At 42.7% G+C, this 14,387-nt stretch overlaps 1 protein-coding gene across 3 annotated transcripts in view; it reads left to right on the top strand.

Moving 5' to 3' along the window:
- Positions 1 to 14,387, top strand: part of tpst1 (tyrosylprotein sulfotransferase 1) — a 71,255-nt gene that overhangs the window by 32,340 nt on the left and 24,528 nt on the right. For all 3 annotated transcript variants that reach the window (XM_068585496.1, XM_068585497.1, XM_068585495.1), the window contains exon 4: positions 8,000 to 8,198. In XM_068585496.1, the coding sequence (XP_068441597.1) occupies positions 8,000 to 8,198 (199 nt within the window). The remainder of the gene's footprint in view (positions 1 to 7,999; positions 8,199 to 14,387) is intronic.

Below are 14,387 nucleotides of genomic sequence, written 5' to 3'. Positions count from 1 at the left end.
TTGGTGCGGATTTCATGTACAGCGAGGTGCGTTGTGCCGGGCTTAGCTGAGAACACCAGATCCACCAGCTCCATGCACTCCTGTCGTTGCTGGGGGGACAGATCCGGGCCCACTTGTATGACCTCTCTTGGTGCAGCTCCTATGTCTTTTGGAGGTAAACAGCTTAATAGGACATCTGCAGAGTGCCATTTCTTCAACAGGTTTACGTGGTACAGCTGTTCGGGTTTCCTCCTCCCTGGCTGCTTTACCCTGTAGTTCACCTCTCCTACTCTTTCAATAATTTCATAAGGACCCTGCCACGTTGCTAAAAATTTACATTCCGTGGTGGGTACCAGCACCAGGACCCGATCTCCTGGCCTGAACTCTCTGGGCTGCGCAGGGCGGTTATAGGACAATTGCTGTTCTTTCTGAGCTTTTTCCATGTGCTCTCTGACAATGGGATAAATGGCACTCACTCTGTCCTTCATGGCCTCCACATGCTCAATAACCGTGCGGTGAGGACACGGCTGTTTTTCCCAGGATTCTTTCGCCAGGTCCAGTATCCCCCTGGGTTTGTACGAGTACAAGAGCTCAAAAGGTGAGAAGCCTGTAGATGCTTGGGGAACCTCCCTAACGGCAAACATCAGGTATGGGAGGAGTTGATCCCAATTACGGCCATCTCTTTCAATGGTCTTCCTTAGCATCATTTTAAGCGTCTTGTTGAACCTCTCTACCAGTCCGTCCGTTTGTGGATGGTACACTGACGTTCTGAGGTGCTTGATCTTTAGGAGGGAGCACAGGCCTTTAGTGACACGTGACATAAAAGGGGTTCCCTGATCGGTCAGTATCTCTTTTGGAAGTCCTACTCTGCTGCTTAGGAGGAACAGTTCTTTGGAGATCTGCTGGGCTGTAGCCTTTCTGAGGGGTATAGCCTCGGGGTACCGGGTAGCATAGTCCACTAGGACCAGAATATACTGATGACCCCGAGCACTCTTGGGCAGGGGACCCACAATATCTAACCCAATCCTTTCAAAGGGGACCTCAATGATGGGTAGGGGAATCAGGGGATTTCTAAATGAGGGTCGAGGGGCCACAAGCTGACATTCTGGACAACTTCTGCAATAGTTTTCAACTTCCTTGTGAAGGCCTGGCCAGAAGAACCGCTTAAGAATTCTATCTTTGGTCTTTTCCATTCCTAGATGGGCACCAAGCAGGTGGGTATGGGCCAGTTGTAATACCGTAGCGCGAAAGGGCTTCGGCACTAATAGCTGCTCTGTTACCTCCTCTCGTACTTTGATTACTCGGTACAGTAGGCCATTCTTCACTGCAAAATGAGGGTAAGTTACACTGCCTCCCTGGTCTTGATCCACCCCTTCAATTACTCTCACACTTCGCAATGCATTCATTAATGCGGGGTCATTGAGTTGAGCCGTACCATACTGGCCTGTGAGTGGGGCCTCAGCTGTTGGTCTTTCTTCCTCGCTTGATGACGGCTGAGGGCTTCCTTGGGGCTCCTCTGGGCCTTCTGAGGCTGGGTCCCCCTCGCTGGTTGATTCTGCCGCACCGAGAAAAACATTCACTGGAGAAGAGGTAAGGGTTAAACCAGTCTTGGACACACTCTTTGATCTACATTTCAGTCTAACGTTACCTCTGGATTGTCCTGTCTCCCTCGACCGTCTCTCCTGGACCTCTCTCCAGAGCCGTAGGAACAGGGGACAATCCCTTCCAATTAAAAGAGGGACAGGCAGGGAATCTATCACCCCCGCGTTGACTTCGCACCTGCCTTGCGTTGTGATTAGCTTCAGCGTACAGGTAGGATACTGGCGTGTATCACCATGGACACACGACACCGGTCGTGTCCCTTCCTGAAGCCAGTCTACTCCCTCGACTAACGGTTTGTGGACTAGTGTATAATTACTTCCGGAATCCAGTAAAGCTTCCACATCCTGATTATTAAGCTTCACAGGGCACGTAAAAGCTTTGTGCTCTGTACCCTCCATCAAGGAGGCATAGAGGTGTGTAGGCTGGCTGCTCGCAGACTCTGCTGTCGGCATTGGTTCGTCCCCTTTATTACACTGCCGTGAAATATGTCCGGGCTCCCCGCATCTGTAGCATTTCAGCGTACCCCTCTCTAGCATGAATTTTTTTTTTTCTCGCTCAGCCTGATAATGTCCCTGTATCTGCTGGCTGGCGTTACTTTGGGCGAATCTTACGGGCTGGGGATTTTGATTTACTGGTCTTGCTTGCAACATGGGTGGCTCCTTTTTTCCCATGCGGAGCATTTCATTAGTGGCCTGGTATTGTTCAACTGCCTCCACCAGGGCAACGGCCGTAGCTGGAGCGCTGAGGCCAACGACCCTCTTTGCTTCATAGGGCAGTGCCCGTAAATAGCGATCTACCACAACAGCTTCCACTATAGCTGCGGCAGAGATTTTATTTGGATCCAGCCATTTCTTTGTGATGCGTATTAGCTCATGCATCTGTGCCCTGGGTGGTTGGTCATTCCTAAAGCCCCAATTGTGGAACCGTTGGGCCATTCCAAACTTAGTAAGTCCTATTCTACTTAATATTTCCTCTTTAAGGGCATCATAGTCATTTGCTATGGAGCTATCCAAATCTTGAAAAGCCTTCTGTGACTCACCGGACAGGAACGGAGCAAGGATACCAACCCACTGGTCTTCCGGCCATTTTTCTCTGGTTGCTGCATTTTCAAACGCATGCAGATAGGCCTCTGGATCATCGGAGGGTCCCATTTTAGGGATAAAATCACTGGCCCGGATTACCGGGTTAGGGTTCGGTGATCTTGCATTGTGAAGCTGACTTCTCTGTAGCTCAAGTTCCTCCTCCTTTAACATGTTGGCTTTTCTTTGCTCCTCCAGCAGGGCCTTGTTCGTCTCCACCTGGAGCTTGGTGCTTTGCGCCAGCAGCTGTAGCATTTCCTCCATCGCGTTGTCACCGATTCTTATTTGTGCAAAACGAATGGTCAACTCACTGAGGGACATTCGCTCATGCCCACATTCTCCACCACTGTGACGTCTCGAGAGGTCGGGATCATGAGGTGAGGCGTTGGTACCCAAATAACGACAGGCGAGGGTTTCTTTAAGTTAAAGTTTCTGTATTTCAATAGTTCTTAACCAACAAATAAACTTAATTCCAACCACAGTTGTTGTACCAAACAAACAAACATAAGTCCTTCCGTCTTCCACCTCACACCAGCCTCCCCTCAGGCTCATCAGCCTCATCCTTTTCAGCTGTGCAGCCGCCTTCCCCTGCCTGCACTGCTGAGTGGGACTTGTAGTCTTTTCCACTGGGATGTCATGCTGGTTGCAGTCCTTGCTGCAACCAGCGGGAAGGAATGTACCTCCCATTGATGACCATTCCTCTTATGACATCACAATATGTATGTATATATATGTATGTATATATATGTATGTATATATATGTATGTATATATATGTATGTATATATATATGTATGTATATATATGTATGTATATATATATGTATATATATATGTATGTATATATATATATGTATGTATATATATATATGTATGTATGTATATATATATATATATGTATATATATATGTATGTATATATATATATGTATGTATATATATATGTATGTATATATATATATGTATGTATATATATATGTATGTATATATATATGTATGTATATATATATATGTATGTATATATGTATATATGTGTGTATGTATGTATGTATGTATGTATATGTATGTATGTATATATGTATGTATGTATGTATGTATATGTATATATGTGTGGGTATATGTATATATGTGTGTATGTGTATGTATGTATGTATATATATGTATGTATATATATATGTATATATATGTATTATGGACGTTGTGATTTGTCACAGGGCCCGTGTGACCATTAACATGCTCTGTGATCGGTCAGTGTGCCAGAATAACGTCTGACAACACAACAGAAAGTTACCGAGCTGCCAGTATTAAGAATAGTTCATGCTGAAACATAAGAGACGTTATGTTTTACGTGTTTTAACACTTAATGGCTAAATGAGGAGTAGAACTGGAATTGGTGGCCAGCGGATTTACTTTATGTCTTTTTTTTATGGAAGGGGTCTCACTAGCGTCCATGAAGCACACTTCTTAACTGTTAACAAAGATAAGGATGGACGTTGTTTTTATTAAGTCAACAGCATTGGGTAAGTCAACTGGGGAGCTGTGATGCGATACGATTAGCTGCGAAACAACACAGCATGCGTAGTGGCAAAATCCACGGCCTGCCACTGTGGTTTTCACATATGGCGCCTTAGCACAGTGTTCACTACATCATTACCAAGGACTCTGCAAGGTGCCAGCCCAGATCTTCTCCAATGACCAATGGGCTATCCTGGGCCAAACTACTCAAGGTCAATGCCTCAACTTAACCGATCCTCTCTGCCTCAACCAGCTAAGGAGGGCCCGGGACCTCTGTCTTAGTTAATCATACGTTTCAACGCAAGAATGTATTACCACTTCAGGGAATGTTATTTGTTTAATCTTTCGCCTGAACGGCAGCCTCTGCATGCGTAGATTGGGTTGCAACTAACGATTATTTTAATAATCGATTATTCAGTTGGTTATTTTTTCAATTAATCGAATAAAAAAATAATAATTTTAAAGCATTAATTTGCGACCTTTTATTACTAAAACAGAACTGACATGGAAAAAGGTTAAGTAGTGGTTGCCATTGATTTGTAGTGGTCAAGTGTTCTCGGGTTGCTGAAAAGCACTTTGGGGCCTCCCTGGTATCTTGGCTTGAACCACAATAAACCTGACACTTTGACTGCTTCAGCCTGGTTTACAGGATTTACCCTAGTCACAAAATCCATATAGACACAAGATGTTTATTTTTCTTAATGCTCGTGTAACCAGGTAGATAATTTGAGTTCGTAATATTTTATTTATTTTCATTTTTATGTTATAAATGTGTGTAATCAGACTGAAAATGTAGGTATTAATCTCAGTCTAGTCCTATGTAGTTCGGGTTGTCAGGCAAAGAGTGAATTGTAGCTTTTTGCCCGGATACGGTTCTTATTGGTTACTCCTGAAATGCAGACTTCTGATTGGCTAAAGGAAAATAGGTCCCACCCTCCAACCGGGAGGAGGATTTGAAGTTGCAGAGCCAGAGAGGAGAGATCTTAGAGTGAGAGAGAGATACATTGTTTTAAGAAAATTGTTCAGGCGACATAACGGGTAAAATTGTTAGAAACGGCTGTGTAGGTTGTGTGGCGCCACTTCTGCGAAGGGAAAGAGAGAACTCTGAGAAGTTTTTCGCCAGATGTAACAACGTTTGGCTGAGTCTTGGCTAGGTTTTTGAGATTCCTTGATTTTCTTGGATCCGGGCATGGAAAAGAACTCTTTCTGACGAGGGAGATGGCGAGCCACCATTGATCAAGATCGTCTCTGTCGGACAGTCAATCATAGTCTTTGTAGCTGAGAAGGAGGATAACCCCTTCTTCAATTTCCATCACCTGAGTGCACCAGTGTGGTAGAAGTAAGGAAGCAACAGAGGACACGACTGACTTACGGCTTGATCATGTTTCTGCGTCAGGTCGACGGCGTACCTACGGCGTAGGTTCCGCGTCGACGCAGACCCCTAGGCCGTAGCCTGACGTGCACCTCCCCAAAATTCTAACTACGCGTCGCATCGACGCGGACCGTAAGCGCTGTGATTGGTCCGCTCAGAACGTAACTTCCAGCAGTTGCTTTTTCCGGTCTTTCTTCCTATACCGCCATTTTTAAAGTTCTCGTTAACCAAGAGGAACGATGGACCAAGCTGAGGAGCGATTAACGGCTGTATACGGCGAAGAAGCTCGTCAAATCGGCTCGCTGACATTCGAAAGTGCATTTGTTCATCCAGGTCCCTTAGTGGCTGAACCAGTGTCGTAAATTCACCCATTTCCAGCCTCGATTGGTTTAGTGGTCGTACGGACCACCTCCGCAAACGTCTTCGTCGCCTGCGCCTCAACATTTGCAATATAATCATTTGCTTTTTGATATTGACGAGCGCCAACTCCAAATACAGCCGTTCCACTCCGGTCGCCATTGTGTACTGTTGTTTACTGTGACGGGAAGAAAAAGCAATGGCAACCCCCAAAACCACACAGCCACACCCCTTTGGCGGCATGGCGGTGAATTGCAGAGCAACACGGTCCCTCGACGCAGAACTTTGAATGCTCAACGACGGCGTCACGTCGATGGCGTAGGTACGCCGTCGACGTGACACCAAAGCATGAACTAGGCTTTACTCTTTTGATTTTTGAACTGAAACTGACTGACTATGAATGTACTGTGAACGAAAAGAAGGAACAACGAACTGAAAACACAAGGAACTGCATTTCAAGGGACAATGAGAAATTTGGGATATGTTTAACAATTCGGTGAAACTGTGTTGATACTGTTTAGTTTAGGAACTTAGTTTAGGTTGTACGGGATGTAAAATGAAAGTATGTTGTATTTCTAGTTTCATGCAGTAATACATATTTTTAATCAAAACTTTCAGTGGCTCTATTTCCTTTGTGTATCAATTTTGTTATATTTTTCTAACCACTCCTAACGAACCTAGACCTTGGCCTAAAGATTGAATTTGAATGTCCCGCTGACGCTAAGCGGGTTACAGTCGGTAAAAATTGAATATCAATTTAATATATATTTTTTACAATAACAAAGTCCATTGTTGGATTTTGCTCTGCCGACAGAGTTCTTTTGGGCCCAATACGGCGCAGGTGTTCCGATGCTTCTGTCAAGGGCTGCAACTAACAATTTTTTAAATAATCGATTGATTATTTTTTCGATTAATCGGATAAAAATAATACACATTTTTGAGCATTAATTTGCAACCTTTTATTACAAAAACAGAACTGACAGTGCAAATTCACAGTGCAAAAATACTTAACAAGAAAGAATTTATAAAAAAGAAAAAAATCAGAAAACTTAACAGGATTTGTTGGAACATCAGAACTTGTTCTCTACATTCACCGACATACACACTCACACACTCACAGACGTAAACAAAACAAACGAGAACAAAAGATGAGAATTCCAGAAGTAACCACTCTATGTATCTACAGATAACTTACAGACTGCACTTTACCTAAACAAAGGTTGTTAATTAGATTGAACTACAATCCCAGCAACTATTCCTCTTTATGAAGCCACATTATATAGGACTGTTAAACACAGGTCAGCGTTCTTCACCTCAGGAGATATTTACGCATTGCTTATCTTGAAGCCTCCACGGTATTTTAAAACAAAGACGTTTTCTAACCCAACAGCGTGGCTCAAACATGGGGAATGAACGTATAGCTAGCGAGCTAACGACAACGGTTAGCTTAGCTTTTAAGTTATTGTACAAGCAACGCGATTATGGAATAACATACGAGAGGATACAACAGGCTGCAGAACCTCCTGGATCTCTTGTCTGCTGCACTCCGCTCCACTCAACTGTTTCGTTCAATACTCATCTCCGCGACTTATTGAGTCCCGTGATAATCGCGCGACACAACAAATCGATAATGAAATTCATTGCCAACCTTTTTAATAATCGATTTTTATCGAGTCGTTGTTGCAGCCGTAGCGTAGATGTAACAACTTTTTTATTTTAATCTGACAGAAACTGCCAGGGGTAATTGTCTTCCCCCTAGCAACATTCAAAGCTTTGAATGTTGTTCAGTATTTCTCATTGAAGCGTTGAAACCTTTGATAATTTGTTCAGTTGTAGGTTAAAAGAAAGACAACATTGTTTTCTGTGAATGTATTTCTCCAAAGTTATATTGCACCAATCCATCATGACCTTAACTACTGAAGGTCAATGTTTGACTTCAACCTTATTTAACTGTATCATATTAGAACCTTTGCCCAATACAGTCACAAATACATAATTTAGAAAATATATAATCACATGTTAGCAAATTGACCCACATACAATTAATAATAACTGATTAAATGAGAACTGAAAACAACCTTTTTCTGCGTCTTGCCAGGGTGGAGAGGTCCACAGACCAGGTCATCAAGCCTGTCAACGTGGAGGCATTGTCCAAGTGGGTGGGTAAGATCCCAGTTGATGTTGTGAGGGACATGGCTGTCATAGCCCCCATGCTGTCCAGACTGGGCTACGATCCACAAGCCAACCCTCCCAACTATGGCCGGCCTGACCCCAAAGTCCTGGACAACACCAGAAGGGTGAGTACCGACCAGAGTGAAGAAGTTCTTTCCGGGTTGAATTGAGGATTTTATTCTGTCAGTTTTAAAGTTATTCTTTGATATCAACCATTATAATCTTAAGGAAATGTGCCCATTTGCTTTTACACTGAATCGGATGAGATGACATGTTTGTCTGGTACTTGCCCGGACCTCGCCGCTTCCAGGGGCCGTGTATTATGTGCTTGCTGCCTTTTCCCCCCACCGGAGAGGGATGGGACCCCTTGCTCCCGGCGCCACTGTCCTAAGTGCGCCTCAACCGCGTCGCGTCGCCAGGTCAGGGATCGGCCCACGTCAGGGGTCTGCGGCGATGTTTGCACCCACCCCTTTCCTGCAAAAAATGCATTGGAATGCAAAAGGTTGAAGCTTATAGCTGAAATATTGCTGAATATAGCTGAACATAGTGGAATATAGCTTAAATTAGCTGAATTTAGCTAAATATATTTTGAAAATGAAAGATATATATATATGAAAATAATATATATATATATATATATATACATATAGATATATTAATATAGCTTACAAAAGCGTAATAGAGGAATATATAAATAAATAGCAAATAATTACTGAAAATATAAAAAATGCAGAATACCTGCTAAAAAATGAACGCCGTTTCATGCGTGCTGCTGTTTCACACAGGTGGACGTTCACGTGTGTGGCCGTTTACGCGCCTGCAGATGCACACAGACCGGGCTGCTGCTGGAGATAGATTTGCTCTCAGAATCAGTCGAATTTCAACGTGTCTGAATCTGTTGGATTCCTAACAACCGCGGTTTACGATAGAAGACAAGATTTCCCACGTTTTGAGCTAAAAAGGCAAATTTAAAAGGCAAATTTAAAATATTTTTTCACAAGACCCTGACGTCTCTCTCCACTTTTAAGTATGAGGTCACCCGCTCTTAGCTGCCCAATACACACCAATGATGAAGGCAGACAAGGCGCGTAAAAAACATCAAACGAAAACGCAGACAGTTAAAACACTATAAAAGATATCAAAAAGCTGAGTAATACAGTAATAGCTGAACGTTTTGTTAACATTTTAAACGTGAAATGGTGTCTCTAGCTGAAAGGATGGCAGAGCCTTTACCTTTTGCAGTTGAAGAAGTTGAAAGCGGATTTGAAAATGTTCTTCATTGGAAACCATTAATTTTTGTTTTGATAAAAAGCTGAATAATTTTAATATTTGAAAAAATATGAAAAATGTAAAAGCGTAGAATAATAGCTGAACGTTTTGTCAACATTTGAAATTTTCAATTGTGTCTCGAGCTGAACATATGAAAAACCTGTAAACGTTTGAAGTTGAAGATGATTTAAAGATTTTCCCATTGGTTCCCATTATAAAAAAAAAACATAAAAAGCTTAATACTTCAAAAAAATTTAAATATCTGAAATATGAAAAGGAAATTGCCATCGTTTCCTTAAGTAGCTGAATATTTGAATAATTGAACTTTTTTCTGCAGCTGAAAATATGAAGGAGCTGGAGAGGTCCAAAATACGTACGGAAGAAGAATAAGTTTTTTAAAGACTTAAAGAACAATAGTTGGAATGCTTGTAGCATTCCAACTAATAAAAATTTTAATAAAGATTTGAAGAACACTAGTTGGAATGCTGAAGCATTCCGATGAATAAATAAGATAGCTGGCTGAACTCAGTAGGAAGCAAAAGAGTAAGTTGTTGAAAGATGTGATATGATGATATGTTTCAACAACTTACTCCTTTCCTTTCTACTGAGTTCAGCGAGTTAGTTTTCTGGTAGACAGAAGTCTGAGGTGACGGGACTGAGGGGCCGATCACACAGGACACGACTTTTTAAAGTGTAGCCGCTTAAAAAACTCCTTGACAACCTCCTCCCAAAAACTTGAGAGACTATGGCAAATGCCTATCCGCGAGTTGTGTCTGGATGACAAGAACTTTTAGTTGTACTTTTGGCTGAGCAGGAGTCATTTGGAGCGTCTTCTGAGCAGTATAATTGTAAAGCTCTTTTACATGTGTCACTTTCACATGTTCATGCATTCCGTGCATTTTACTTATTCTTATCTTTATTCTTTCATTTTCACTTTCATATTTTTATTCCCCGCAGAATCAACTGTAAATATGCAATGCTCCCAATTAAACCTCCATGCTCCCTCCTTATTGCACCCTGCTTCATGTTTAGCATGAAACGGGGTGCAACGTGGGTAATATCTTTCTCACCTTTTTCACCCCTGACCCGTTTTCATGCCTGCTCTTGGCATACGCTACCCCAAAAACGAAACTTAAAAGTCTGCTTCAACTCTGCCGGTATTTTGGTCAAAAATCAAGGCAGAATATCCTGAGATCGCCAAAAAAACTCTGAAACCCTGCCTCCATTTCAACATCCCGTCTTTGCGAAGCGAGATAACCAGTAGACTTCACATACAAGCCTAAGTTAAGCAGTAGACTGAATATAAAGGTCTAAGTTAGACCGGATATTAAGTACACACGTTGAGTGTCTTCCATCATCCTAACCTGGCTCGTAGCAGAGAATCAAGCTCAGGGCTCCCACTAATTCGGCGTAATGATGAGTTGTAAGTTTATGCACTTTATGCTTTATGCCGGTCGTATCATTTTATTACGTCATATTTATTGCATCACATTTATTGCGTCACATTTATTGCGTCACATTTATTGCGTCATATTTAATACGTCATATTTAATACGTCATATTTATTGCCCACACCATGATTGGCTGGTCCTTGAAAATATTGTCTGACACGAAACCGGTCCATTGGAGTGCAAAAGATTGGGTACCACTGCTCTGAAGCACGCGACCGGACTTGGCGTGCCACCTTCGGCCCGCGGCATACCACAGTGGAGGAAATGCATCCGATAAGGGGCAGCACAGCAAGGGGAGAGCACAACCCATCGGGTCAACAAAAATGCACGTTGTCCAAATCTATCAACAAAACCTCCACACTGACCCTGCACAGTGCAGACATGACATTGCAGCACAGCTGCGCAGGCAGCAACTTCTCCCCGTTCCAAGGAGTGGCCATAACAGCGCTGTGGCTAGTCTATGATTATATACGACTGCAAATTAAAAAAAACAGTAACATAATCAGCATTTCACTCAGCAGACGCTCATAAACCTCTGTGGGAAAGCGGTCATCAGCGAGTCCTGAGATTCTTGCTTCAAGGTTTTGACAGGACCCCTCCCCCCTTCCCCCCACTTCACTCACAGTGAGTATGACAGAACCAGAACCAGGTAGCAGGCGTCACTATGTTTAACCAGCGGAGAGAGAGAAGACAGAGGGAGACAGAAAAAGACAGAGGTGAGATATGAAACAGAAAGCAAGGCAGCAGGAGCAAAGACAGAGGCAACAGATCTAATAGGAGAAAACAATCTAATAGTGAAAAATGATTATAAAACACTTTGTGTATTTGTGTGAATCAATTATGTTATGAAATATATATAACTTTTAATTATAAAACAATTTAAATTATTATTTTTAAATTTTTTTAAATGATAAAATAACTTACTTTGTGATTCTGTTTAGGCCATCAGAGAAGGCTTAGAAGGCCCTAATGACCCGCCACTGATATATACGTATGGATATATAGGGGCCGTGTGCAACAGAACTCCACTCAGAAACCTACAAACTTACAAACTCAGTCATGTCTAGGGATGGGTATCGGTTGAGTTTTTTCCGATACCGGTGCTAAACCGATATTTTTAAAACGATACCGGTGCCTGAACCGATACTTTTTTATTGTCAAGGCCATTTTTTTTTCTTCAAATTGAACAATATATGAACTATTTAAAGTATACTATGAATATAAATACAGACAAAACTCTTCAAACAACAGCTTCAAACTTTTTAAATTCAAACTATAAACAATATTTATTAATTTAAAAAAAGAACAGACTAGGATAATGTGGCCTGATAGGGAGTGTTTGCAACAGAACTCCACTCAAACGGTTGGATTCTACAAACTCTGCTGCTTTACTGGACAACAGGTCATCATTAATATCAACTGGAGAGCTTTACTGGACTACAGCTTTGTTCCAAGCATAGGACTGCAAAAGCTCCTGCATTCATGTTGTCTCCCCAGCGATCACTCTGTGAGCGCACTGTGTGTGCATGCTGTTAGCCCCCTTGAGCTCCGCTGCATGCAGCAACATGAGAGGAAGCAGAGCAGTCACTGCGCTCTGATCCGCGCTATTTTAATAAAGTATCGATCGTAAAAATATGCAAAATCCTATCGTTTTTTAGTATCTGTATACTGTGCAACATTACAGAGTAGTGTGAAAAAAAAGTATTTAAATCGGCTCAGGCACCGAAAGGAAGCACCGAAATCCGCGTTGTGTTTCGGCCGGGTAGGTACCGGACGTCTTGGAACCGGTGCTATATTAGCACCGGTTTTCAGTACCCAACCCTAGTTATGTCTCCCAGCAATCACTCTGTGAGCGCTCACTGTGTGTGCGCGCAGGTAGCCCCGCCTCCTGGAGTCCCGCTGATGCAGCAACATGAGAGGGAGTAGAGCAGTGCACTCTAATCTGCGCTATTTAAATAAAGTATCAATACTAAAAATATGCAAAATCCTATCATTTTTAACGTACGAATATCACACTACCTTTTTCGTATCTGTATACCGTGCAACGTTACAGAGTAGTGGGGAAAAAAAGTAAGGTATTTAAATTGTCTCAGACAGCGAAAGGAAGCACTAAAATATGCATTGTTTCGGTCCGGTAGGTACCGGACGTCTTGGACATCAGTACCCAACCCGAATGCTAATCTAACCCTCGGCTGGCTGTAGCTTCATGAACTGCTTAAATACTTAATGTTCACAGTATAGCACTAAGTCAATTAAACTTCATTGTGTAATTCGTTGAGAACAAAATGACTGAGCGATGGTCAACGGAAACTAAAGTCATGAACCCAATGAGGACTAGATTCAAAATCAAAGGGAAAGAACTAAATCACAGCGGCTCCAACTTGCACGAATACATATACATCCGACAACGTCTAGGCATGCTTCTGATGAGGTGCCCGGTGGTGTCCTGGCTTGGGATGTCACGAGAACCAATATTTACGGCACCTTTCGATACAAAACTATCAAAATGCCGATGACGCCTAGTTTTTTTTTAAGTACCTGCGCCTCTTCTGGAACTGATGGGGGCAGTATACACTTCAGTGTTCCAGTCGACGTTTACATTCGAAATCAAAGATGGCAACTGTGGCCGCAGCGATCGTTCCGTATTCTGACACCGTAGCGGCTACGGCGTAGCTTCTGCATGGTACAACCCAAGCAGGAGCATGAGTTGTTTTCTCAGAAAGGGGGGATGTGAGCACTGGGCCAAGAGGAGGACAGTGGGGCCTCATGCACATAAGTAGCCTGCTGAAGGTCATTTTGTAGGGCTGTGGCAGTGCTCCCACTGTTCCTCCTTTCACACAGGAGCAGATGCCGAGTCAGCTGCGGCTCTGTCCATCTCTCCTCGTGCAATGGCCCATCTCCTGGTATATCCTCCTGTGCTGGGAGACACAGCAAAGGCCTTCATTTGCACTGGATCAGGGGAAGTTCATTCACAATTGTTTGCGGATCTGAACTGGCAAGATTAATATCTAAGAGGTTTAATTGTCTTGGTGTTGCACTGTGATGATGACGTGTATGTTCTTTGAGCAGCGTCTTTATAGTAGAGAGTGTGCTATCAATCTTCCCATTGAACTCTCAGCAAGCGAACAAGCATTTTAATACAAAATTACAAAATATTCCTATAAACAGCTGTACTGCTGTTAGAGTTATTTACAGTTTGTCTGCTCAGGAATACCTCAGCGAGCCTCTTGGCTTGTAGCTTTGAACAGCGAATGCCGAGCAAACACCAATTTTCCTATGATCTCCAACTTTTGTTGGAAAGCTTCAAACTAGTGGAAAGTCGGGGTTGTTGATTCCGTGAACTACGATGGTCTTCTCAGAGGGCCTCTTTGACATGAGTGTGTGTGTGTTGGAAAAGTGGAAAACCCCTATTTTGATCGATTCCATCCACATTTTGGCAAATTCCACAGTTATGTTGCGCTTTACAGCTCGTTCCATTCATATCATCAAATTCCACATTTACAAAAAGCAAAGGGTGCTTATTCTCTCTTGATTGGAGACAACTTGTCCGGAGAAAGGCGCTGAGATTCAAGGACAAATATTTTATGAATAATG

This window comes from Clinocottus analis, unplaced genomic scaffold, assembly GCF_023055335.1.
Source record: "Clinocottus analis isolate CAN_PGR_092001 unplaced genomic scaffold, fCliAna1.0.p SCAF_2, whole genome shotgun sequence".
Taxonomy (NCBI): Eukaryota; Metazoa; Chordata; class Actinopteri; order Perciformes; family Cottidae; genus Clinocottus; species Clinocottus analis.
The sequence above is the reverse complement of the archived record's forward strand: the minus strand, read 5'-3'. Positions and strand labels throughout refer to the sequence as shown.